This window comes from Carassius auratus, unplaced genomic scaffold (genome assembly GCF_003368295.1).
Source record: "Carassius auratus strain Wakin unplaced genomic scaffold, ASM336829v1 scaf_tig00214183_4049273_7079891, whole genome shotgun sequence".
Lineage (NCBI taxonomy): Eukaryota > Metazoa > Chordata > Actinopteri > Cypriniformes > Cyprinidae > Carassius > Carassius auratus.
The window spans coordinates 172,298-196,879 of NW_020527547.1; the positions used below are offsets into that span (position 1 = coordinate 172,298).

Consider the following 24,582-nt stretch of genomic DNA (forward strand, 5'->3'; position numbering starts at 1 on the left):
TCCACATAAATATGAAGCATGTTTTGCAGGTGCAAGCACGATCACTTGCATTTAATTTTTTTTTTAATAACAGTAGAAACTAAAAAATACGCTGTAATTTTTGCTCATAATGTTAAGAGTATACATCATTTGGAACTGCAAAGGGTCTACTTGTATTTCTGTGAACTCACAATATCAGCAAAAACTTGTGCTTTTGTAAAATAAGGAAAACAAACATGATGTACTTTCTGCCATTTATTCATTTAGCTGACGCTTTTATCCAAAGCGACTTACAATTGCTATATATGTCAGAGGTCGCACGCCTCTGGAGCAACTATAGGTTAAGTGTCTTGCTCAGGGACACATTGGTGTCTCACAGTGGATTCGAACCCAGGTCTCTCCAACCAATGGCATGTGTCTTATCCACTGCGCCATCACTGACGGTGACAATGGCGGTAACAATACTATAGCGAGAATTTAAGTTACACCTTCTTTCTTTGTGTGACATTTAGGCGGTGTTATGCAGATCTTCCCACACACTGAAGTAGACATTGGGGGCATGTTTAAATGAGGTGGTTTAGGAGGGCGTTGATGAGTATTACATTTTATAAAGAATATCTCTTTGGGTTTGAGACTTTAGTCTTTGCAATTTTAGGGATCGTATCTATGCACCAACAGCTTGTAACACTCCAAAGAGAAAGGAAACTTAAAATTGCATCATATGACCCCTTTAATAAATAATTCTGTAAGATAATAGTTTGTCAACCATATCTAATTAAAATAAAAAATATAATTGCAACATGGAATTTATGCTTTCAATACTTTGGAAGCAATTGGACTCTAAAGTGCCACGTATATCCAAAGATTTGTTTAACAGAAAACTCACTACAAACTGAAAGTCTAGAAGCACCACAGCAGCAGAACTTTTTTTTAAGGACTTTTACAGTATGCCCAAAGGACACCATTAGCTTTTACAGTTTATCTGAATTTATATTAATTCAGCTTTGCTGAAGAGGGAATAAGAACAAAACCTCTATTCACATCCAATCAGCCTGTTCTCTTCTAAACTCTCTTCAAGTGTTCTTCTAGTTACATCTAACTACTATTCAGGCATGCCAGCTCTGTAAGAACTTCAATGTTATTCTTACCTTATTCAGGTATTTTATTATAACTAAAAGAGGCTTTATGAAGGACAATGCATGATGAATGTCTGAAATGCCTCAACTGTATCTGTTTGACTGACATTGAGGCAAAAACATTGTCCTTCCATTACATTTCCAGTGTGTATTTGAACAGGAAGAAAAATACATAACCACCACAGGTTTGGCATCTTTACATAATTCATTTGTTTAAAAATAATAAAACAGATAAAACTTTGCATTGCTATGTACAGATCTCTCTGGTATTCACATCACAGAAGACCTGAATTCTCTATTCAAACAGTTCTTCATTGCAGCACAACACTGGTTTGCATTTCTGAGTCAAGGCTGAGGGCAGATTACCTGGGTTGCATAATGAATGGCATTTCTAAATGCGTTTCCAATCTAGTACCTTAAGTAGCTTGTCATGTTTTGAAGGGTCTTATCCTGCAAGCTCCTAGGTCTGTATTGAGAGGCATTATTCAAAAAGACTGATGAGTCACTGCTAGAGGGTCAGGAAACAGAGTGCTGTAGGAGGTGAGAGGCAAATTTAATGCTTCCATTAGGTATTCATTTTTTATTTGGGCATCTGACCGTGACTTCAGTGTGGCAAATTGATCAGTAACTTGAATTGAATGAATAGGCCTAGTTCCACAAAAATGAAAAGTCTATAATCACTTACTCAACCTCATGACTTTTTTTTTTTTTTTTTAACTTGAATTAACTTTCTTTTTTGTGGAACACAAAAGGAGCTATATCAGAATGTCTAGAATGTTGTTCAAGCAAGGTGTCAAAGCACAGATTTCATAGAAAGATTATCTGTGAATATTGGCCTAAATTGAGTTTATCATATGACATATACAGGCTTAAAATATAGTGAACTAATTTTACAGTGGTCTCATTTTTTATACTTTTGGGAGCCTGATTATCCCCATCCAGTTATGCAAAACATGTCTTTTTTTTCCAGAGAAGAAAATCATACAGGTTTAGAACAAGTGCTGGTTTATCATTTTAAGACTGAACTGTCCCTTTAAGATACAATGCTACAATGATATTTCCATTATGAATTAGAAGAATTCCTAAAAAAGAAAAAAAAGAAAAAAAATGTTTTATTGTGTTTATTGTGATATTTAGAATTACATGGTACTACTGTTCCAAGACAATATCATTCTAGATGTTATTATAAGACACAAACCATGAACAAAAAGCAGACCTAAAAGACAAAGACACATTTCAAAATGTAACATTTACAGAGTGTGGTATAAAACACTGAGATCAGAAAGTGCACTCCTCTAAATAGATTTATAGCAGTAGTACATTGTTGAAAGACACACCTTGAACCCAATCATCAACATTTCAACAAAATGATATTACCAAGTCTCTGAGCTCTTTTATCTTGACTTGCATCTCACAAAACTTGTAACTAATCACAAAGTGTAATGCTGTTCCGGGTGAACTACCAACCAAGTTTACTATGTTAGAAAAGCCATTAAAATTTCATGCAAATATCAATATGTTATGTTTAGAAGCAGTGGTGTATAAAGGACCTGAAAGTCATACTCCAGTTAAAGTACAGATACCTCACCAGAAAGTTACTTTGGTAGAAGTTGAAGTCACCGTTTAGAATATTACTTGAGTAAAAGTCTTAAAGTAAGCTATGTGATATTTATTGTACTTCAGTTCGAAAATTATTTTTTAAATCTTAAATGTACTTATTGAAAGTAAAAGAAGAAGTAAATGCAAAATGGAAAAGCAGCACATATGTTTTCTTGTTCCAGAACTTTTTCTTTCATTACAACATAAGAAAACCTTTCAGGAATATGCATCTGAATTAGCATGTATTGACAGTTTATGTATCTCAGATGGAACATGCATTCATTTAAACTGCAGATACAGTTGCATAAAAGGCCTAATGTTTTGTTTTTAACATAAAACGTTGAATACTGACATTTGAAATAATTTAAAACATTGGAGAAAAAAAAAGTTTTAATCTGAAATAAAAACCGGCAGTTAATGAGTGAGTCATTGAGATTCAACCGATTCATTCAAACGGCTGATTCATTCAGAAACAAAGCATTTGACCGTGTTAATGAGTGAATCACTGAATCATTTATTCAACCGATTCGTTCATTCTTGTAAAAGAGATTCTGAATCTCAATGGGACCTCCTGGTTAAATAAAGGTATAAATAAAAAAAAAAATTCAATAAGTAAAACACTGCCCATTGCTCAGAGATGCAAACATTGCTGTGAACTTTGTTTTGAACATAAGTCACTAATTGCTTTACTGAACTTGTATAACATGATTATTAAATGTGTTCATGCATCTGCAGAAAAATGGTACTCTTTTTGTGATATAGATTAAGTCAACTGGGCCTACATTAAATAATATAAATATAAAAAGCATACAGAAGCATTTTTGCCATCTACAATTTAAAATGCCTGGAATAATGAGTTTTAATAGACTAATAAATTAATGTGCGTGCACTCTGTGTGATTTGTTGATATATCCTACTTGATAACATCAGAGAGCACATCATTACAACAACACTTACCATATGATCGCAGACGATGCTGTATCTCACACCCCTGACTCGACTTGAGTGGAAATGAAATAATCCACAGTTGTGCGCGTTGCGCACTTGTTTGCACATAATCAAAGGGGTTTTTTAGGAGTCTAATGTGCAAACGCCAGACCACTGATTCGTCAAACCTGCTTAATACCTGCAGTCTTTGTTCTTCTGACTATTTTGTATTAAGTAACGAATATACCTATTGGAAATGTAAAAGTAAAAGTATACATTTTAATTAGGAAATGTATTGGAGTTAAAGTAAAAGTTGGCTGTATATAAAAATTCAAGTAAAGTACAGATACTCCCAAAAAATACTGCAAAAATAGGTAGAGACACATACTGTGTTTACAATGAGCTTATGTTGCACACCTGGAAAGAGATCTCTATCTCGAAGTCACATGCAGGCCACTGATATGACTGATGCCTTGACCTCATGTGCATCGATTAACTTAATTTGCAAAAAGTGCTACTCATTTTATTTATTTTTAAGTAAAACATATTTTAGTGAGGATAAAATTACAGGATGCACCTTGAACTCAAGGCTCCAGTCTACATAAGTGTTCTGCCACAGTGCTTAACAATGACTCAATTAACAATTAACGTCCTCCTTTACACTCATTTGTTGTTGCTTCTGTTTCCTCAATCATCCTGTATCGTTATAAAAATGTATTCAGTCTGAGCAAGTTGTGTTGGATCTACTTCAGGTTTTGGCAACAGTCATATTGTCTCCAGAGACACATCAAGGCTCATGCAGGGTCAATACCTTTACATGTGGAGAATACACAATACACAAAGTGTCAAAGATCTTCAGAAACTATCAAGAAAGTTTTATGGGGAAAGATTCAGGTGGGGGTGTAGACCATGACCTATATATACCTATATATACATAAAATGATCACTCAGTGATCAGGATGAAAACGATTCGCTTCTATAAACATCATGTTCAATGTGATAAAGGAAAATCAAGTCACTGTCTGTCATAATCAGACTTCAGCTTTTCCCCTAAAATAGTTCAATTCAAAGTCAGAATCCTGCTTGTTTGACAGAGCTTTCATGGCATTTCACGTTTCAGTGTGAAGTCAGATTCCAACTCTAATATTCATAATCAGATCTCAATTTAAGGCAAGGGAGTCTTGATGATAAAAGTCAATTCTGATATGTACATTCCGTATTCAATTATTCAGACTAATGGGATTTCTTCCCATAAAACAGATGACTTCGAACTGTAAATTTTCATTCATTGACCAGAAATATTTTTATCTATTTCTTCTATTGTTTAAATATATAAAGCAGTAGCATCTGACTCTTAAATATGTCAACTTTCAAAGCAGTAATGTTAATAAACCACTGTGTAAACTAGACCTTACATTGATTTAATGATACATAGTTAAGTGCATTAACAATATAGTCACATTCTCTTGTGATGGCTGTCCGTATAGTGTATAATGTCACACACACATGTCATATGTCTTACCTAGACTCCTCTTGATTTGTGAGCATGTACATTTCCCAAGAGGTATCATCAGCAATCGCCCCGTAAGGTACCAGCAAGCTTACACCTAGAAAACCAACAACAACAACAACACTGGGATACTATTTATGTGCAGCTACACAATACACATTAATTCATATGCTACATCAACTAATTGCCAATATGAGCATTAACACATGAAAAGACTTGATTCCATGTCCTTATATTTACATATTAATGATAGTTGTATTTTTATGTAGTCTGCCTTTATTTTCTTCACTTTCCCCTGCACATTGACAAGTAAAAATAACAAACCTCAGAGAATGGGTTCAGTAAACTGTTGACCTTTACGAACATCAGCCAAAGAAAGCATTTGGTTTTAGTGCACTTATCAGATGCAAACAGGTGATTAGAGTTGTTTTGCATACAGTTCATGCCACATTTTGTGGGCTTGGAAGAAAATGAGGGTGAACAAATGACTGAATATTTTCATTTTTGGGTGAACTCCATCCAACTGCTAAAAGAATATGAATAAATCTAACTGTATTATATCTTAAGATTAATTCCAGACAGTCATGCTCATCATTGCATAAAAATAACTTTTACAATACAAACACTAATACAACTTTCGCTCACCTGCATTTGGAATGACTAATCGGCCACCCTGATGCCCAAACACTGCACTCGTCTTAAACTGACTCTTCCTGAGTGTGTGAAGTCCATTAGGAACAATCATAGTCATCATCTTTCCTTCCACTGTACTGTAGTTTGGAGGAAGGTTAGCAGGAAGGGTCTCTGGATGGGCTTTCACATGGTACTCGGCCCGGTCCGCCACACCTACTGAAAACATTAAGGAGCTCTGAACTTTGACCTTGTCTGGCAGGGGGTCAAAGAGCTCTTTGTCTATGGAGTCCTGAAAGCAGATTTGGCTGCTGTACGTCTGGCCGACGGTTATATCGGGCTGCATTGAGGAATTCAGCAGAAGTGGATTGCCTGAGGAGATGAAAACACAAATTTGTGGTATTTGGGTGTTTCATAGGAGTTGTTGACACAGGTAAAAAGAAAAGAATATGGTAAGATGGGGTCCTGACAGGCCAGCTCCAGTGCAGCAGACCACAGCCTGAAAATCATTACATGCAAATAGAAAAGGATTACATATTTAATTTGCCGTTTTGGCTGAAATATTCATTCTAAGAGTGCTGTGTGTTTGTGTGTGTGTGTGTGTGTGTGTGTATACTGTATATACAATCAAAATAAAACATTTTTACTGAAAAAAGGGAAATATTTTATCTCCTTAACTACATGCTATTTGACTGTTAACCACAAACAGAGAAACCATGAATATGCATATATGTGTTGTTTGCATATGTGTTGTAAATTACTGAAATATTATTTCAGGGAGTATATAGTTTATATCTAATAGGTTTGGATGACAAAAAAGAAAAATTACAAATCTGTCTAAATCTGTGTTAGCAAGCACTTCTCCTTTGCCAAGATAATCCATCCTCCTCACAGGTGTGGCATATTAAGATGCTGATTAGACAGCATGATTATTGCACAGGTGTGCCTTAGGCTGGCCACAATAAAAGGCCAGCCTAAGCACAATGCCACAGATGTCACAAGTTTTGAGGGAGCATGCAATTGGCATGTAAGCCGTCTCCAAAGGCATTTCAGATATATCCAAACTGGCCTCATAACCGCAGACCATGTGTAACCACACCAGCCCAGGAGCTCCACATCCAGCATCTTCACCTCCAAGATCATCTGAGACCAGCCAACCAGACAGCTGCTGCAACAATCGGTTTGCATAAGCAAAGAATGGCTGCACAAACTCCTCATCCGGGTCTTGACCTGACTGCAGTTCGTCATCATAATCGACTTGAGTGGGAAAATGTTCACATTCGATGGTGTCTGGCACTTTGGAGAGGTGTTCTCTTCATGGATGAATCCTGGTATAGGGCACATGGCAGACAGCATGTATGGTGTTGTGTGAGTGAGCGGTTTTCTGATATCAACGTTGTGGATCGAGTGGCCCATGGTGGTGGTGGGATTATAGTATGAGTAGGCGTATGTTATAATAATAATAATAATAATAATTCATTACATTTATATAGCGCTTTTCTAGACACTCAAAGCGCTTACATATTCAGGGGGTATCTCATCATACACCACCAGTGTGCAGCATCCACCTGGATGATGCGATGGAAGCCATAGTGCGCCAGAACTCCCACCACACACCAGCTTACTGGTGGAGAGGAGACAGACTGATGAAGCCAATCAGTAGATATGGGGATTGTTAGGAGGCCATGATGGTCGGAGGCCAATGGGCGAATTTAGCCAGGATGCCGAGGTCACACGCCTGGGATTTTTAATGACCACAGAGAGTCAGGACTTTGGTTTAACGTCTCATCCGAAGGACGTTATGGACAATGAACACAGGTGCATTATATTGATGCCATTCATCTATGACCATCACCTCATGTTGCAGCATGATAATGCACAGCCCCATGTTGCAAGGATGTGTAAACAATTCCTGGAAGCTGAAAACATCCCAGTTCTTGCATGACCAGCATACTCACCGGACATGTCACCCATTGAGCATGTTTGGGATGCTCTGGATTGACGTATATGACATCATGTTCCAGTTCCCTCCAATATCCAGCAACTTCGCACAGCCATTGAACAGAAGTGGATCAATATTCCACAGGCCACAATCAACAAACTGATCAAATCTATGCAAAGGAGATGTGTTGCACTGCGTGAGGCAAATGGTGGTCATCCCAGATGCTGACTGGTATTCGGACTCCCCTGGACCCCCCAATACAGTAAAACTGCACATTTTAGTGTGGCCTAATGATTAGATATTCGGACTCATAATCCAAAGGTTGAAAGTTTGAGTCTCAGGGCTGGCGAGAATTGTAGGTGGAGGGAGTGAATGTACACCGTTCTCTCAATACCACGACTGAGGTGCCCCGAACCCCCAACTTCTCCGGGTATGTGTTCACGGTGTGTGTTTACACTTTGGATGGGTAAACAGAGTATGGAGCCACTGGAAGGGGGTCTTCATCCCTCGCTTTCTCTCTCTCACCTTTACCACTCTTAGACAAACACACACCGTCACTGAGCCCTCACGATTCATCCCGGTGCCAATGTAGCTCTTACAACTGAGTCACTTAGTCCTTGCTGGCCAGCTGCTGCACAGTGAACGGTGGGAGGCAGGAGGCTAATGGGTCTTTATTTTTAGGGAAATCGTTAATTACCCCAGGCAGGGCTGATTGGTGTCAGACGTTTGGGTTATTTCTAGTTGCCATGCTTAGGCAGGTCAAGAATTTGCATGGTCCTACAAAGTTCTAAGGTGTCAGGATGGAATATATGCTGGAAAAATGCAGAAATATACAAAACGTTCAGCTGCTTATGCACATTTGGAATTATCAACTTCTTCATGATCCTTTTAAGGTATATTCACCCCAAAGTAAAAGTTTTGTCATAATTTAATCTTCTCCATTTTGCTCCAAATCATTATCATTTTCTTTCTTCTGTAGAACCCATAAGATATTGTGAAGAACATTACTTTCAACTGTTTTTGTCCATACACAAAGAAAATCAATGGGGCCTAAAACATTTTTACATCCATTGTATGAACAAAAATAAATAAATAAATAAACATTTCTCAGATGTTTTTTATTTTTTTTTGTCTTCCACGGAAGAAACTAACTCATAAAGGTCTGGAATGAAATGAGAAGAAAACATTATTATTTTTGAATGAATTAACCACTAACATTACCTATACCAAAGAAACGAAACCTGATTTAGTTTCACCAGACGTATGAAGAATTGAAAGCATTAAATGGAGGATATGATCACCGTGGGACAAGAAATCTTAAAAAATGACAGAGAAAAATGAAAGGACGAGACAGCAGGATGATAAAGTTAATGAAACAGGCATGTAGTGGGCACCTTGCGGGGAAAGATCTGGAATTAGAGTCGTGATTAAAATGACTCAGTGGCTCAGATTTCAAAAGCAAACGGATGGGCAAAGGTCCGGAGTGTCATACTGTTACCTGAGATTTAGAAAGTCAGCTGGAATACTACAGAAACTTTATCATAATTACACACTGAGAAAACTTCAACAGATATCATGCAGCAAAATTTTATAAAAGGAAAAGTGATACAAAATATAATGAATAGCTTGCACAAAATCGACCTTAAGAGAAATAAAACCAAATCAAAATGACATGAAACATATTCAAAATTGGAACTTTTGAACTATCAAAATGAACAACTGTTTAAAGAAGCCTCTATAGTCTCATCTTACATCCCACATCGTCAAATGAACATCTAACATGCTCTCACTTTCATTGCATGAGGTTGGTCTTTCCTATCAAATGGATTGGCTGTTGGAATAAGGTACAGCGGGAGGTTAGGAGAAAGTTGGCCTTTTTAAATAGGATTGATGACTTGACAGATGTGACTGTGTGAGCTGAGCCTTGATCCCCTTATTCCTGTTGCATGCAAAGGTGGGGGGTTTCACCATCCTAAGCCTTGAGCACAGTAAACACAAGCTGCTAGTCACAGCCTTTCACTGTACTGTCACAAGCAGGCAGGATTGATTACCCTGCAAGGCGATGGCTATGACTTTCTCTGACCCAGAAGTGTCAGCAGTGGTAATATGGACGCATGTAGTGGAACCAAATGTGGGTCATGTGACTATAGTCGTGGTCTTATCAACAAAAGTTATTGGTACAGCTGACAAAAAGACAGAATTGAAGTCAATGTAGCATGTCTTACATTTACTTGTTTTTGTGTGTGTGTGTGCAAATAAATGTTTGCTCAGGGGAGGCTGTTTGTATGACTGAAAAATGTTATTTTCTCGCTGTGAAATAAAGAAAAATCTTATGGCATGCAGCTTAGACTGTTATTGTGACAAGCAGCACAGAAACTTCAGTATCACAATAAAACAATTAATCCAACCGAACCGCTTCATCTACAATGAGCTCTTACCCTGTCTGGTGGTTTTGAAGTTGAAGGACTGGAAGCCCCCAGCAAGAGCAGAAGAGTCAATGACATCCACTCCATACTCACTTTGACTCTTCCTGTAGATGGTGATGGCCACTATGAGGACGACCACAGCGATCACCCCCGCAGCCAGACCAGAGTACAGCGCTACATCAATAGAGTTCTCCATACCTGGGACACAGCCATAAACACACAAACACACATGTCTGGTTCACAATCCGGTTTTTGTACTGTACAAACTGTATTTTCTATTACTCTGCACCAATCATACATCTAAACCTACTCCTCAGAGAATTTTTACAATCTCAAACAAACTAAGTCTGTATGATTTATAAGCTTCAAGTCCCCATGAGTTGGTGTGTATTCAGGTTTAAGTCCCCACCAGTATAGAAAAACATGCACACACAACACACACACTCATTTCGGTTCTTGGAAAAAAAACATAATTTATTGTGGAAACAATTTAGGAAAATATGTCAAATAGCACATACATGTACATGCCTCTCATATTTTGGAAACAATAGTATAGCATTAATGATGATTATTTTTAATAATAATAATAATATTTTAGTAGTAGTAGTAGTAGTGTTGTAAAACATAAAATATTTCTTCAATAACAAATAATCTTTTATGTCATAACACTAATATTATTACTACTACTATACTGTTTTTGTATGTATCATCATCATCATTGTGATGAGTGGGGCGGGGCCAAGAGCCACGGCTCTCAGCCCCGCCCCACTTGTCACAATCATCATTATTAGAAGGTGTTATTGTGTTATGCAATAGTAAAAAGAATTACTTTAATGATAAGCACTCTTTTATGTTTCATTATTAATATTATTATTGTGTTATGAAATAACAAGCTATGGATAATGTGATAGTTTTGTAGATTTGTGCAAGTGAAATGTTTTCACACTCCCAGATAATAAATAAATAAGTGTATAGTTGTAAATATAATCTATTATACTGTATAATAATATAATTATATGAACAAATTTTATTATGAAATAGCAGTTGTCATTATTATTACTATTGTTTTTGTTATATTGTGTTATGAAACAGTATAAAATAAAACTTTAATGATAAGTAATCTTTTATAATAATAATTTCATTATTAGTAGTGGTAGTAGCAGTAGTTGCTATTGTTATCATCATTATTGCTGCTATTATATATTGCTAGTATTGTTATGAAATAGACAAAAAAATAATAACCAAAATAATAAGATAAATAAGATACAGATTTTTTTTTTACAGTTTTGTTGTGCCAGTGAAATGCTTTAATGGTGTCAGAAAAATAACATTTTGGTGACAGGGAAACATTTAAAGCTGCCATGTCTGTTCATTGCAGTTAAACTTGCAAATCCTTTAGACACCTGTGCAAATGTAAGAGGTGCGATATAAACAAGTTTAGCAGTGTATGAAGATATGCTTGGCATGTGAGGGCAGTTTGGGAGGTGTGAATTCCAGGGCTCTTACTACTATAATAACTGGCAGGATGGTTTGCCAACACCCCACACATTGATACATCTGTTCAGCTGGCTTCTATAGCATTGGCCCAAATGACCTTTGCAGCAGGAGGGTTGGCAGACAGAACTCACCAGATCACAAAGGACACAGAGGACATCAATCATGCCATGAGAGGAAGAATATGTTTATAAATCTACAGCACTGCATTTCAAATATTTTGACGCACTACGGAAAGTTGAGCAGAATAACATGCTTCAAGCTGGAAAGAAGTTTCTGTCAAAGTGTAAAGGTGAAATTGCATGTCCATCATGGAACAGATTTAATAGATTCAATTAGAAGCATTATAACCCAGCTCACACACCATTGCACACGGAAGCGTCTCAGAGCCACATCACTTTAACAATGCAGAAGCACCTGGTACTAATATAGATCTAAAATGATGTTTTGCAAAGTGCCTCAATATGGTTAAAATAATAAACAGGGAGAAATTAAGACATAATATGCTTGACGAGGTGAGTTAATATTCAATTATTACACCTTGTCGCTTTCTCTGAATATAGCAAATGTTCCAATGCCACATCCAATCACTCACTCTCTCTAATCTGAAAGGACACAATACATTGACTAACACTTTGAAATCCTCTGAAATGGATGAGCAAAACATCTGTTAAAGTTCATAATATCACCTGCAAAATATTTGGGACTATACAGAGAATCATCTAATTTATAATAAGCATCTATTTTCTTTTTCTGATAAATTCAGCTGAGAAGAAAAATTGCTATAAGAAATCAAGACTTGCTTTTCTTCAAAAAAAAATTTGCCAATTGTTTTATATGTTTTATATTTTCATTTTATATTATAAATGTATAATTTGATATAATATTTTCTAACAACTATTTTTGCATTGCAAAAACTCGTATTTGTAAAGTGTGTTTGCTGTGAATGCCTTAGTTGGTTTGTATTTTCCATACTAAAATTCAAATTGAGAGACAGATTGGATTCTTGCTAATTAATATTCTGCATCTTTTTTTTCCCCTGTTGTCAGCGTAGAAGTGAAGACATATTTGAAGTCTCTTAATTAAGGATAAAGAAAGAAGCTATTAAACAGAAACTCATAAAAAGAATGTTTAAGATAAAGCAGATTCGAAAAGAAGTACAACATTAACATTAGTTAACACTTATTTTGTTGTTTTATTCCCTCATCTGTACAGTAATTATGAATTCACATGGGGGAGTAACTCACTCTGAGGCTTAACATCATGCATCAGCTTCCCATCTGCAGGGAAAAAGACACAGAACAAGAGAAAGAGAGAGAGAAAGGGAGAGAGAATTACAGTCCATCCCTGTTATACTTTTTACAAATCTGCTATCTGATTCACATCACAGGTAGATGTCCAACTGCAGGCTGTGCCAACATCAGCTGTGAATAGTGTTGCTCGTCATTGTTGCCATGGGAAGCTACTGGCAGATGGTTTTGGATCACTTAGGCTGCAGGATGTTTCCATCCTTCATTAAAGAGGAGAAATCTGAGAGGGTTCTCATCATAACAGCTACGAGGGAGATACTGAGAGCGAAACAGGGCATGATGCCTTCACTTTCATCCACTTTTAGCAGACAATTATCACAGTACCCAAAATCTCGCAATTCACACACTTGAACTTCGTGTCAAGGACCAAGTGAGCAATAGCATGACCAACAAGTGATGACGATGCCATTGTTGTCATCGATGAAATGATGGTGTTTATGACATATTACGCCATTTGCTCATACTCACTTTGTGTACACAGTCCTCCCGTGCAGTTCTCCGTGCTTTGACTTTCTCCCTCACACAACTTGCCTCTGTGACGAGGCGGTGGAGCATTGCACTCCCTCCATCTCTGCCTCTCACACTGCGCACTACACATCGTCCATTCGCTCCACTCTTCCCAGACTCCATCCACTGCAGGGCACACAATGGGGTTGCTGTTTAAAGAAGGTGAACAGCTGCTCTGTGCATTAACTGCACTAGGCAATGATTTCTAGAGACTTCATAAATGTAATTAAAAGTGATTTAATGGTCCAACTCTTGACCATACTGGCAGGGTTACACACATTAAACAAACACATTTTAAGTCAACTGTTTAAATTCTCATTATTATCTGTATCTTGGTCAAAATTTTAATTTGTTCTTCATTTTATTTTCAAGCTCTAAAAAGATATTGCTTAAATTATTTAAGTGTTCAAATGTTCGGGTTCAAGAAGGTTTTAAATATTAATAAAAATAATAATACATTTATTCAGCAAGGACACATTAAACTGATCACAAAAGCGACATACAATGTTACTACAAAAGATTTATAGTTCAAATGGGGTTCTTTTAACCTTTCTATTTAAAAAGAATACTGGAAATAAATTGATCATGGTTTCCACAAAAATATTGGTTTTCCACTGTGATAATAAGAAATGTTTCTTGAGTATCAAAGCAGCATTTTTAAATTATTTCTGAAGGATCATGTGGCACTGAAGCATAATGGCTGTTGAAAATCCAGCTTTGGCATCATAGGAATACATTACATTTTAAAATATACTATAAAATAATTATTTTAGAGTTTAATGATATTTTATTGATATATAATGTTTAGCTGCACTTCCACATTATGTGAATAAAATAAATACTGTGATATTTACCCAATTGGACAGATGCTTAAGAGGTTTTAGAAAATAAGAATTGTATTATAAACAATTAATCAATATAGTATATTGTGTCATTTAATTAACAATTGATAAATAACTGACCAATGTAATAGTCACAATTATTCTCAACTAATTACTGGTATGATTTTTAATCAAAGGAATTAATTTTTGAACCACAACCTAAAATCCATTTGAGAATAATATGAACATGTTTCCTGTTAATTTTAATTAAAACAAAAATAAAATACTTTGTTTCTTAATTGTCATCATATAAACTCTATGCATGATTAATTAAGAATTAAACAAATTAAACGTGTCTTACTCGTTTGAAGCCTAACTGTTCACAAATTATTAAATAAAATGAAAAGATTAACATTTATTATGCAAACCAAAAGTAATCATGTATTGTCAGATCAAAAACGCATATTCACGAATTATTTAAATATCACGAAGACAAGAAAATTTCAACATAAATAACTTCTCTAATAAAAATTACTCTAATTAGTGATTATTTATTCATTCTCATGTGAGAACAAAATGTCTCATTTACATACATGAAGTAAAGTCTCAGTAATAATATCCGTAATAACACTCTTACATTGAATTATTATAGAACAGAAAATGTACTACAATGTCTGATGTATTATGAAAGTAAAACATGGCTTTTAAGTGCTACACTGACACCAAAATCTACACTGAGCTTGGATGCTGGAGGACAAGCTGCACCTCGGGGGTGTGTTGGGGTTGATGAGCATCTGACCTGGGCAGAGTGCATTGCAGGTGATCTTCTGCACGGACATGCCCTCACAGAACGCTCCTCCATTCAGAGGAGCAGGGTTAGTGCAGGTCCGAGATCGCTTCTGAACTCCTCTCCCACAGTTCACGCTGCAAGGAGACCACTCTGTCCACAGAGACCATCCACCATTCACTGCAGAAATAAAGAGATCTTCCACTGAATAAGACAACAACTGAGCTTGAGAGACAACCTTTCCCTCACCCTGCCAGAAAAAACACCCAGAGGTCAGGATGACTAACAGGCTAAAGCAAAATCTTTTCTTACATCTGTGCTTTGACTTTTTGTAGTCTAGCTTTGATATGTCTTCGCTGTACAACCAGCAATACAACCAATATTAACACCAAGGTCACATAGCAGGATAACAGAACAGATAACAGAATGCTAAATTTGAATAGTACCATACAGCTGATAACCACAGCTATCCAAGGATTGTTGCATTTTAATAATCATTTATTATTAAGATGAATGAAGGCAAGTTGACCCTTCCAATATGGCAGACGGCTTACAGAAACAGTTGCTAATGAGGCATCTACCTATACATATTTATGGCTGTGATATGTAGGGACAAACATTTGAATTAGACACACACACACCCCTGTTACATGAAACAAATCACTATATAATTAAATTAGTTTAAAATCAGATGAAACCGCTTCGACATTCCCAAGAAGATTAACGAGAAAAACTGGAGAAACATTGTGCTATGAATGAACACTTTAGAATTAAATCCCCAAATCACCATCCATACAAGCATTTACCATGGATGAACTGTAGTAACACTATTGTATTAACCATGGTGTTTTTCCAGAAATGTGGTATATTCGTATTTAATACTAAAATATTATAAATGTATATTGTTTAAAATGTATTGGCGGAGGCAGAGTAAGAGAATGTAATTAATTTATATTCAAACTATGACAGTGTCTTTATGTGTGTAGTTTTTACCTGAATTTACTGTTTTTAAAACAGATACAGTTTTATAGAAATCTTAACCATAGTTACATTTTCTCATAAGATTGTCCTTCTATGTTTTTTTTATTGGTTTTGACAAGGTGAATCTGTCAGGGTTCTGTCACTTCAGGTTAGTAGTGTTCATGGTTTTGTGACAGAGCCCTGATACTCTCCTCATGTTATTGTTTTCATGTGAGCGCGCGGCTTCAAGACCGCTCGAGCTGTGCGCTCTTGTCTGCGTGTCCTGTTTCATGTTGGAGCGTGGTGTTCGGATCCCGGCACTCATGTCTTGCTGAGTTTCGGTTTCGTGTCGGGGACCGAGCACTCGCGCTCCATGTTCTGTTTTATTGTGGCATTGTTGCACACAGCTCGAGTTATCGGCTGTGTGCTTGTTATATTTTGTCTTGTGCTGTCGCACGCAGCTTAGTTTTTACTGGCTGCGTGCTGTCTTGTGTGAACACGCGGGTTATGAGCTTGCTCATTAGCTGCGTGTTTGTGTCCGATTCGAGCACATGGCTTGCGATTGGTTTGCTGGCCATGTGCTTGTGTTTTTTGTTTTGTGTGAGCACATGACTTTTGTCTTCGTTCCTATGTGCCATGTGCTCTCGTCAATTGTCTTGACCCCTCCCATCTTGTTACCTGATTATTGATATAATTTTCCCCACACGTGTTCCCTCGTTAACCTCCTCATTAGCTCCCTATTTATTGCCCTTGTGTTTGCAGTCTGGTTGCGAGTCCGTCGTCGAATCTTTGTCTGTGTATGCCTTGCCTTGCCTTGCCTTGCCTTGCCTTGCCTTGCCTTGCCTTGCCTTGCCCAGTCAAGTTAGTCTGTTTTCCCCCACGGGGTAGTTTTTGTTTGTTTGTTTGTTTTATTTTTATTGCTATTAAAGAGCCCTTCTCTCTGCATCTTTGAGTCCTCGCCTCATCCCTCTACCCAAAACCCTGACAGTACGGACTCGCCACCATGAGGACTCAGCGGAAGAAGGGTTTGCACTGTCCACCAGCCTCCACTCTCTCCAGCCCCCACTATCAGCGCATGCTCCAGTTCAAGACTTTGATCTCTCTCCATCAACAAGGGACTGGTGTGAGGGATTTTGCCCTGGAGTTCAGTGGGACTGCAGAGGGATTGGAGGTCAATGATGCGGCCCTCAAGGACCTCTTCAATTACGCCCTTGATGAGCTTCTCAGCTGGTGGAGTATGAGGGGGCTGGACCACCTGTCGTTTGGGGAATTTGTGGAGTTCTTGGCACGTTCCCCAGCTAAGGAGGCTGCAGCGCCCCCAGAGGAGCCTGTTGAGGCTGCAGCGCCCCCAGAGGAGCCTGTTGAGGCTGCAGCGCCCCCAGAGGAGCCTGTTGAGGCTGCAGCGCCCCCAGTAGTGGCCGACGACATTTCAGTGCCCCAGTCTCGGAGACGGAGGAGAAGGAAAAGGAGAAAGACTTCCCCCGTCCCACATGGCCCGGAGGTCATTCCAGTCATGCCCAGTCTCCTGGCCCTGCCGGCGCCGCCCAGTCTCCTGGCCCTGCCGGCGCCGCCCAGTCTCCTGGCCCTGCCGGCGCCGCCCCGGTCTCCTGGCCCTGCCGGCGCCGCCCCGGTCTCCTGGCCCTGCCGGCGCCGCCCCGGTCTCCTGGCCCTGCCGGCGCCGCCCCGGTCTCCTGGCCCTGCCGGCGCCGCCCCGGTCTCCTGGCCCTGCCGGCGCCGCCCCGGTCTCCTGGCCCTGCCGGCGCCGCCCCGGTCTCCTGGCCCTGCCGGCGCCGCCCAGTCTCCTGGCCCTGCCGGCGCCGCCCCAGCCCGAGCCCCCAGCCCTGATGCCGGCGCTACCCCTGAGGAGTGCCTCGCCGGCTTTGCCCTCCCTATCTGTCGGGGTCCCTGTTTGGCTGGAGGTCTCCTGGTCTCCCCGTCTGGTTTCGCCCTGGTGGTCTGCCGGGGTTCCTGTTTGGCCGGATCCTCGCTGGTTCGTCCCTCCGGTTTCGCCCTGCTGGTCTGCCGGGGTTCCTGTTTGGCCGGATCCTCGCTGGTTCGTCCCTCCGGCTCCGCCCTGGTGGTCTGCCGGGCTTCCTGTTTGGCCGGATCCCCGCTGGTTCGTCCCTCCGGCTCCGCCCTGGTGGTCTGCCGGGGTTCCTGTTTGGCCGGATCCTCCTTGGTCCGTCCCTCCGGCTCCACCCTGGTGGTCTGCCGGGGTTCCTGTTAGGCCGGATCCTCGCTGGCTCATCTCTCCGGTTCCACCCTGGCCCACTGCTGGGACTCCTGTACTGCCTGAGCCTCCTTGGCTCAGCCCTCCCTCCCCTCCCTGGTCTCTTTTATTAACTTATTAGGTTTTTCTTTTTGCTTGACTGGGCCCCCTTCTCTCCCTCCCCTATTTTGTTTGTATTTTGATTTCCATGTCTTGTGTTCTGTTGTGTACCAGGTTTGTGTTGCCATGCCTGTTCTGTCTTGTTCCTGTCTAGTTTTTGGATGTTCCATGTTTTGAGGGAGGCTAGTGTCAGGGTTCTGTCACTTCAGGTTAGTAGTGTTCATGGTTTTGTGACAGAGCCCTGATACTCTCCTCATGTTATTGTTTTCATGTGAGCGCGCGGCTTCAAGACCGCTCGAGCTGTGCGCTCTTGTCTGCGTGTCCTGTTTCATGTTGGAGCGTGGTGTTCGGATCCCGGCACTCATGTCTTGCTGAGTTTCGGTTTCGTGTCGGGGACCGAGCACTCGCGCTCCATGTTCTGTTTTATTGTGGCATTGTTGCACACAGCTCGAGTTATCGGCTGTGTGCTTGTTATATTTTGTCTTGTGCTGTCGCACGCAGCTTAGTTTTTACTGGCTGCGTGCTGTCTTGTGTGAACACGCGGGTTATGAGCTTGCTCATTAGCTGCGTGTTTGTGTCCGATTCGAGCACATGGCTTGCGATTGGTTTGCTGGCCATGTGCTTGTGTTTTTTGTTTTGTGTGAGCACATGACTTTTGTCTTCGTTCCTATGTGCCATGTGCTCTCGTCAATTGTCTTGACCCCTCCCATCTTGTTACCTGATTATTGATATAATTTTCCCCACACGTGTTCCCTCGTTAACCTCCTCATTAGCTCCCTATTTATTGCCCTTGTGTTTGCAGTCTGGTTGCGAGTCCGTCGTCGAATCTTTGTCTGTGTATGCCTTGCCTTGCCTTGCCTTGCCTTGCCTTGCCCAGTCAAGTTAGTCTGTTTTCCCCCACGGGGTAGTTTTTGTTTGTTTGTTTTATTTTTATTGCTATTAAAGAGCCCTTCTCTCTGCATCTTTGAGTCCTCGCCTCATCCCTCTACCCAAAACCCTGACAGAATCATCTGATTCTCTTATCAGCCATTTCGGTTGAAGGGGCGTGTCCATAATTTTATAGAGACAGAGCGCATTTACAATAAACAAATCAACAATCCAACCCTGTCCAATGATTTTGTACTGCGGGAAATAATACATTCTGACTTAAACAACTACTTATAACAATAAACAGAACAACGTCTACAATCTGCTATGTGACAAGGTCCTAGAACTACATTTTGATAAGCGGCCTAAAAAAAGAGAGTTTAAGGGCACAAAATTAGAGTGCAACATATCATATTACTCTGAGAACTACACCTACTGGAAGCAAGCTACTGTCTGTATGTGTGTGTGTGTGTGTGTGTGTGTGTGCACGCTACAATAATTGTAGGCAGTACCGCTTTAGAAAGGCTGTTAAATACCTTTATAAAATAAACTACCTGTATAAAATAAACTATATAAACTAACATGTATTCCTTCAGAACTATAACTTCTCAAACTTACCCATCACCGTCTTCAAACCTTCACCTTCTGGGCCCTATTTTAACTATCTAAGCGCATGGTCTAAAGCGCATGGTTCAGGTGCACTCAGGGTGTGTCCGAATACACTTTTGCCAGTTAAACGACGGGAAAACAATCACCACGTCTGGGTGCATGATCGAAATTGGTTGTCCCTATTCCCTTGTCCCTAATGGGTGTTTTTTGGGTGTAACATGCAATAACCCAATCCTAGTCTCATCCACCATTCTCTTTAAGAGCCAGTTCTGCTTGTGCAGCAAGTGCAAAGACAGAACGTGTCTCCAGAAAGGAAATAGAGCTACTCGTGCATGAGCAAATATGTAGCCTAATTCTAATACATGCAATGACTATCCATTATAACTTGTAGGTATTTTATATTTATATAGCCTACACGATAACATTATTTTACATTGTAATCATTAAATTTTTTATATTTGGCATGTTTGTGTCCTGTTATGCATCCCTGTGTGTGTAATAAGCAGTATGTTCGAACGTTGTGGACCCGCCTATACTAACGCACTATTTAAATAACAAAGAAAAAACGTTGCGCCAGACTTCAGACCAGGTTTGAGCTGGTCAATGGAGCAGTCTATTTTCAGTTCCTCAAAATAGCAACTGGATAGTGGTAGTCACTGGTAGTGATCTTCACTAGTTTGAATTGTTTTGTAGTGTGTATGAATCTCAGCAAACCTCTTAAAGTAAGCTAAAGTTTGTTTAGGTGAAAATTGTATAGCTTTATATGGAATGGAGCTTGTGTAAATATTTACACAAGAAATATTTACACAAGCTCCAGTCTGGATCCAGAACACCTGAGAAGAGAAGATGCTGACCCCTCAGAGGACCCCAGATGATGCTAACCCTGAATCAACAAACTAATTAGAACTAATTAATAATGCATCATATAATAATTGCTGTTAATAATGTTCATTGTCTGGCTGACTACGTCTTGTATTAATTTTTCTGAAAAAATCCTGTCATACGTGCACAAACTGAAAATCACCACTTATAAGCTACTACTAAATATTGTAGAAACCTAATTTTCTGTAAAGTTGCTTTTGTAATCATTTACATCGTAAAAAGCACTATACAAATAAACTTGAATTTAATTGAAAAGCTTTACACATACTGTATAGTTTAAATTCTTCTATATTTTAAGTGTCAATCATGTACAGTGTAACTATAAAAAGTTCACTCAACAAATTATCTATTTTTCATTTAAACACGTAATTGCAAACAGATGTTTTTGTGTGTGTGTCTGTGTGTGTGTGTGTGTGTGTGTGAGTGTGTGTTTCAACTGTTTTTCCATAATTAAATCTGATGAGATCCAAAAAACATTGAACCCCACTGACTTTTTTTGTATTAACAAAACTAACAGATTAAAGTCATGAGGGTGAGTAAACAATAGTTCACGTGAAAAGTGAAAATTATCATTAAGAGGTATAGAACTTAACGAGTTAACAGGTAAAATGTGATAATTAATGACTTCAGAGCCCTGTTGCAAACAGAGAGCTGTTTAATAGTAGTATGTTTAGCAAAGATGAGGAGACAGCACAACAAGTCAATGAAGCATACAGTATGAGTGTCATCTTACCAAACACAACTACAGTAGCTGTAGCACTGCGTCTTTTTGCAACAATGTTACTGGCGAGGCAGGTGTAGTTGCCAGAGTCAGAGAGCCTGGCTTCACTGATGATCAGATTGTGGTCAGCACGAGTGTCAATGTTATCATCTTCAAAGGAGCTAACCAATTCTTCATTTTTCAACCACTCCACCTGACAAAAAGAAAAGCATTTTTTATCAAAGCTGTACAAACAAAAGAGATACCAGTTTTTACACTCAGTTAGAATAGTACAAACTTTGCTGAAGGCATAGTTTAAAAGTCAAAGTACACCCTTTGAAAAACTTGAAGTACAACTCATGTACTCAATTACAGTAATATGTTAATACAGGGGCTATTCGGCTGTCACCCATGAAAGTGGGACAGGAGGTCAGAGCCACTTCAAAACATTTTGAACTCAGTAAAACAAGGTATCGGAAAACGTTTGGATCAGTTTTGCAAGTGATGTTAGTGGAGGTTGTTACCTGTGAAGAGTGTGTATGGTGGAGAAGAGGCTGTTGAAACTGCTTCATATTTCAGCACAGTAATTACTAATTAATTACGAACAGCTCTGATATACGGCCCTCAGGGAGCAGATATATAACGTCGCATCACTGACTGTGAATTCAGTCAAACCCACACATTCACAACACAACGACAAACCAGACACACCTATAATCACTTTGAATTTGTTTCTGACACCAACCTTTGATAGCAAAGACAGGTCAATCAAAATGTCTGCAACTACTTTAGTTTTCATCTTTGGTATTCAATGAGCATAAAACTCAAAACAACTTTCAAATCTATCAACATACTGACATACTGCTTGAGAATTACTAATATAAAAATTATAACTTCATATAATATAAATAAACTTCATTTGGAGCACTACTTCTGCACAATGCACATTTCTTAATATTAAGCCTAAAATGTGTTTTAATGTCACTATACTGATGAGGATTTTATGAACTTTTAATAATACTGGTCTTTAAATGCAAGATATAAGTGTACCTGAAGTATAGAATAGTTCCACATTAGCACAATCAAATATACTTTTTAATATATATTTAGTTGTACTTCAGCAATACTTCTGCACAGTTAAAGTACATTAAGTACAAAATTTGTTTTTCCAATTTAGCAGACCAGTTTAGTATACTAAAAAATACATAAATATGTAAATGTATTTGTTGCATACCTATCATGAAATAAATTTATTTCAAATACATTTTACAGCATATTTATTTTTTACTAGAATAGAATAGAATAGCCGTTATTGACATTGCACTGTGGAGGTACAAATGGAATTTAGGGTGCTCCCCACCCAACAAGAAAAACAAGGAACAACAAACATCAAGACAAAAGGCAAAACAGGCTAAATGAGCAATGTTCTCTCATTAAAATAATAAAAATATATACAAGCATAATGTAAAAAAAATATATATATATATATGTGCATAAAGAATAAATACATATATATACATCCTCCCTCCTGACATTTAGAATCAAACATTCTGTTTTTTGCTACTGCACCTTTAAGACTTGCATGTGAAAAAGTCATCTGCTGTGACTGGATAATCTCTTATCCGAATGAGATCCATATTAGATAAAAAATTAACCGAGGTACTACGGTTTATTTATTGCAACAGATTCTTGCTTGGGAACCCTTGCAAAAACTTGGCAGATCGGACTTACTCCAGTCATGAGAATAACAGACAATGAGCTGGAGAGTGTGGGCAACACAAAGTGTCTGCTTTTGTGGAAAATGGTCCAATCTTTCAAGTAATTAGAGGACTGCCAAGTTCTCAGGGTGAGTATACTGCTGTAATGCTACAGTGAGTTGTGGTTCTAACGCTATTAAGCTCAATTGCTCAACTGCAGAAATCCAAGAGCTGTGGAATCACAGATCCGACCACTAACCCTTTTCTATGTCTCAATTTGTGCAATAGAAATCCCTATTAACTCAACATTTTTCTGTAAGAGGTCAGTATCTATTCTACTTAACCTTTTTTTATGATGTTTTGGATAACAAGCACTATTTAGTGTGATTTTTCAACTTATTTAAATTATATTTGTATTTGTGCCTCAAATTTTGGTATAGTGTCTTGCTCTTATATGACACCATCAAGTATACATTAATTTACTCCTCTCTTGAAAATAATATGACATAATCTATGGTGTGAGCAATATAATTAAATTTAGCAATTCCTATTGATGAATTTATTCCCACTGTATGTCAACATAAATTATCACTAGCATAGATTAGCTTAATATCAAACAGGATTTAGAGTGTGTGTGATTGTGTGTTTCGTAAGAGGGTGATTAATAATTTAATTCCAGTGTTACTTTAATATATGAACATGGCTGATTTTCCTTTTAGTTGTACTGTATCTACACAATTCAAAATACAACATCCTTGGCATTTAATGTTCCAATATATTACTGGCAATCAATATATCAAGATATCATAAACATCATGAACTGCACATCTGGGAAAGAAAATTTGCAAAATAAATCATCTTGGCACTATAATTCCAATGGACAGTTCAAGTGATCCTTGTAATCCAAGTCATCTGTTAAATTAATCCCTCAGTCTCAATCCACAATTTTTCTTTTCGCACAGACTTGTTGTTTTTATATTCTCATCAACTGTCACAAATGTCACAATTCCAGTTTATTTTCCAATTCTAGAACTTTTAAATCTCTTGACACACTCTGTTGGTCAATCACGGAAAAGTAAAGGCAACCACAAGCACAAAGCACAGGGTTGTCCCTTTCTGCCTCCTCTCCTGAACTCACATCCACATTACCCTTCTCCCCAGATCAGCTTTAACTCACCTAAAGACAATAGGCGTTTCTCAATGTCAAGGATACTTCCTTGGTAGGACTGATCCTACCAAGTCACTTCCTTCAGAGGCTAGGTGAGAGTCCTCTTTAGCATACAGAGAACAGGTAAATGGAACAGGCTAGCAAGTGCACGTAATTGCGTCATTACGTCAGTGAAAAGGTCCGTTTGAATAACACTGTGAATGGTATCATTAAATTACTTTGGACAACTTAACTTATAAAATAAATGCCGTTGACGCAACCAATTGTTAAATGACAGGTCCGGTTCAGTTAACCATTTGAAT

General features: G+C 38.6%; 2 protein-coding genes across 3 annotated transcripts in view; both read right to left on the reverse strand.

Moving 5' to 3' along the window:
• LOC113091341 (netrin receptor UNC5D-like) overlaps positions 1-24,582 on the reverse strand; it is a 169,201-nt gene that overhangs the window by 12,351 nt on the left and 132,268 nt on the right. Inside the window, exons 5-11 of one of the 2 annotated variants that reach the window (XM_026256793.1) lie at positions 21,449-21,629; positions 15,081-15,248; positions 13,422-13,586; positions 12,891-12,923; positions 10,162-10,347; positions 5,797-6,153; positions 5,164-5,248 (exon numbers count right to left, since the gene is read on the reverse strand). In XM_026256793.1, coding sequence (XP_026112578.1) covers positions 5,164-5,248; positions 5,797-6,153; positions 10,162-10,347; positions 12,891-12,923; positions 13,422-13,586; positions 15,081-15,248; positions 21,449-21,629 — 1,175 coding nt within the window. The remainder of the gene's footprint in view (positions 1-5,163; positions 5,249-5,796; positions 6,154-10,161; positions 10,348-12,890; positions 12,924-13,421; positions 13,587-15,080; positions 15,249-21,448; positions 21,630-24,582) is intronic. The other variant, XM_026256794.1, reaches the window with a different exon arrangement.
• LOC113091342 (uncharacterized PE-PGRS family protein PE_PGRS54-like) lies at positions 17,039-18,524 on the reverse strand. The gene is made up of 2 exons (XM_026256795.1): positions 17,831-18,524; positions 17,039-17,607 (listed from the first exon to the last, which is right to left on the reverse strand). Exons 1-2 carry the CDS (start codon positions 18,274-18,276, stop codon positions 17,232-17,234), a joined length of 822 nt encoding a protein of 273 aa, XP_026112580.1. The 5' UTR covers positions 18,277-18,524; the 3' UTR covers positions 17,039-17,231.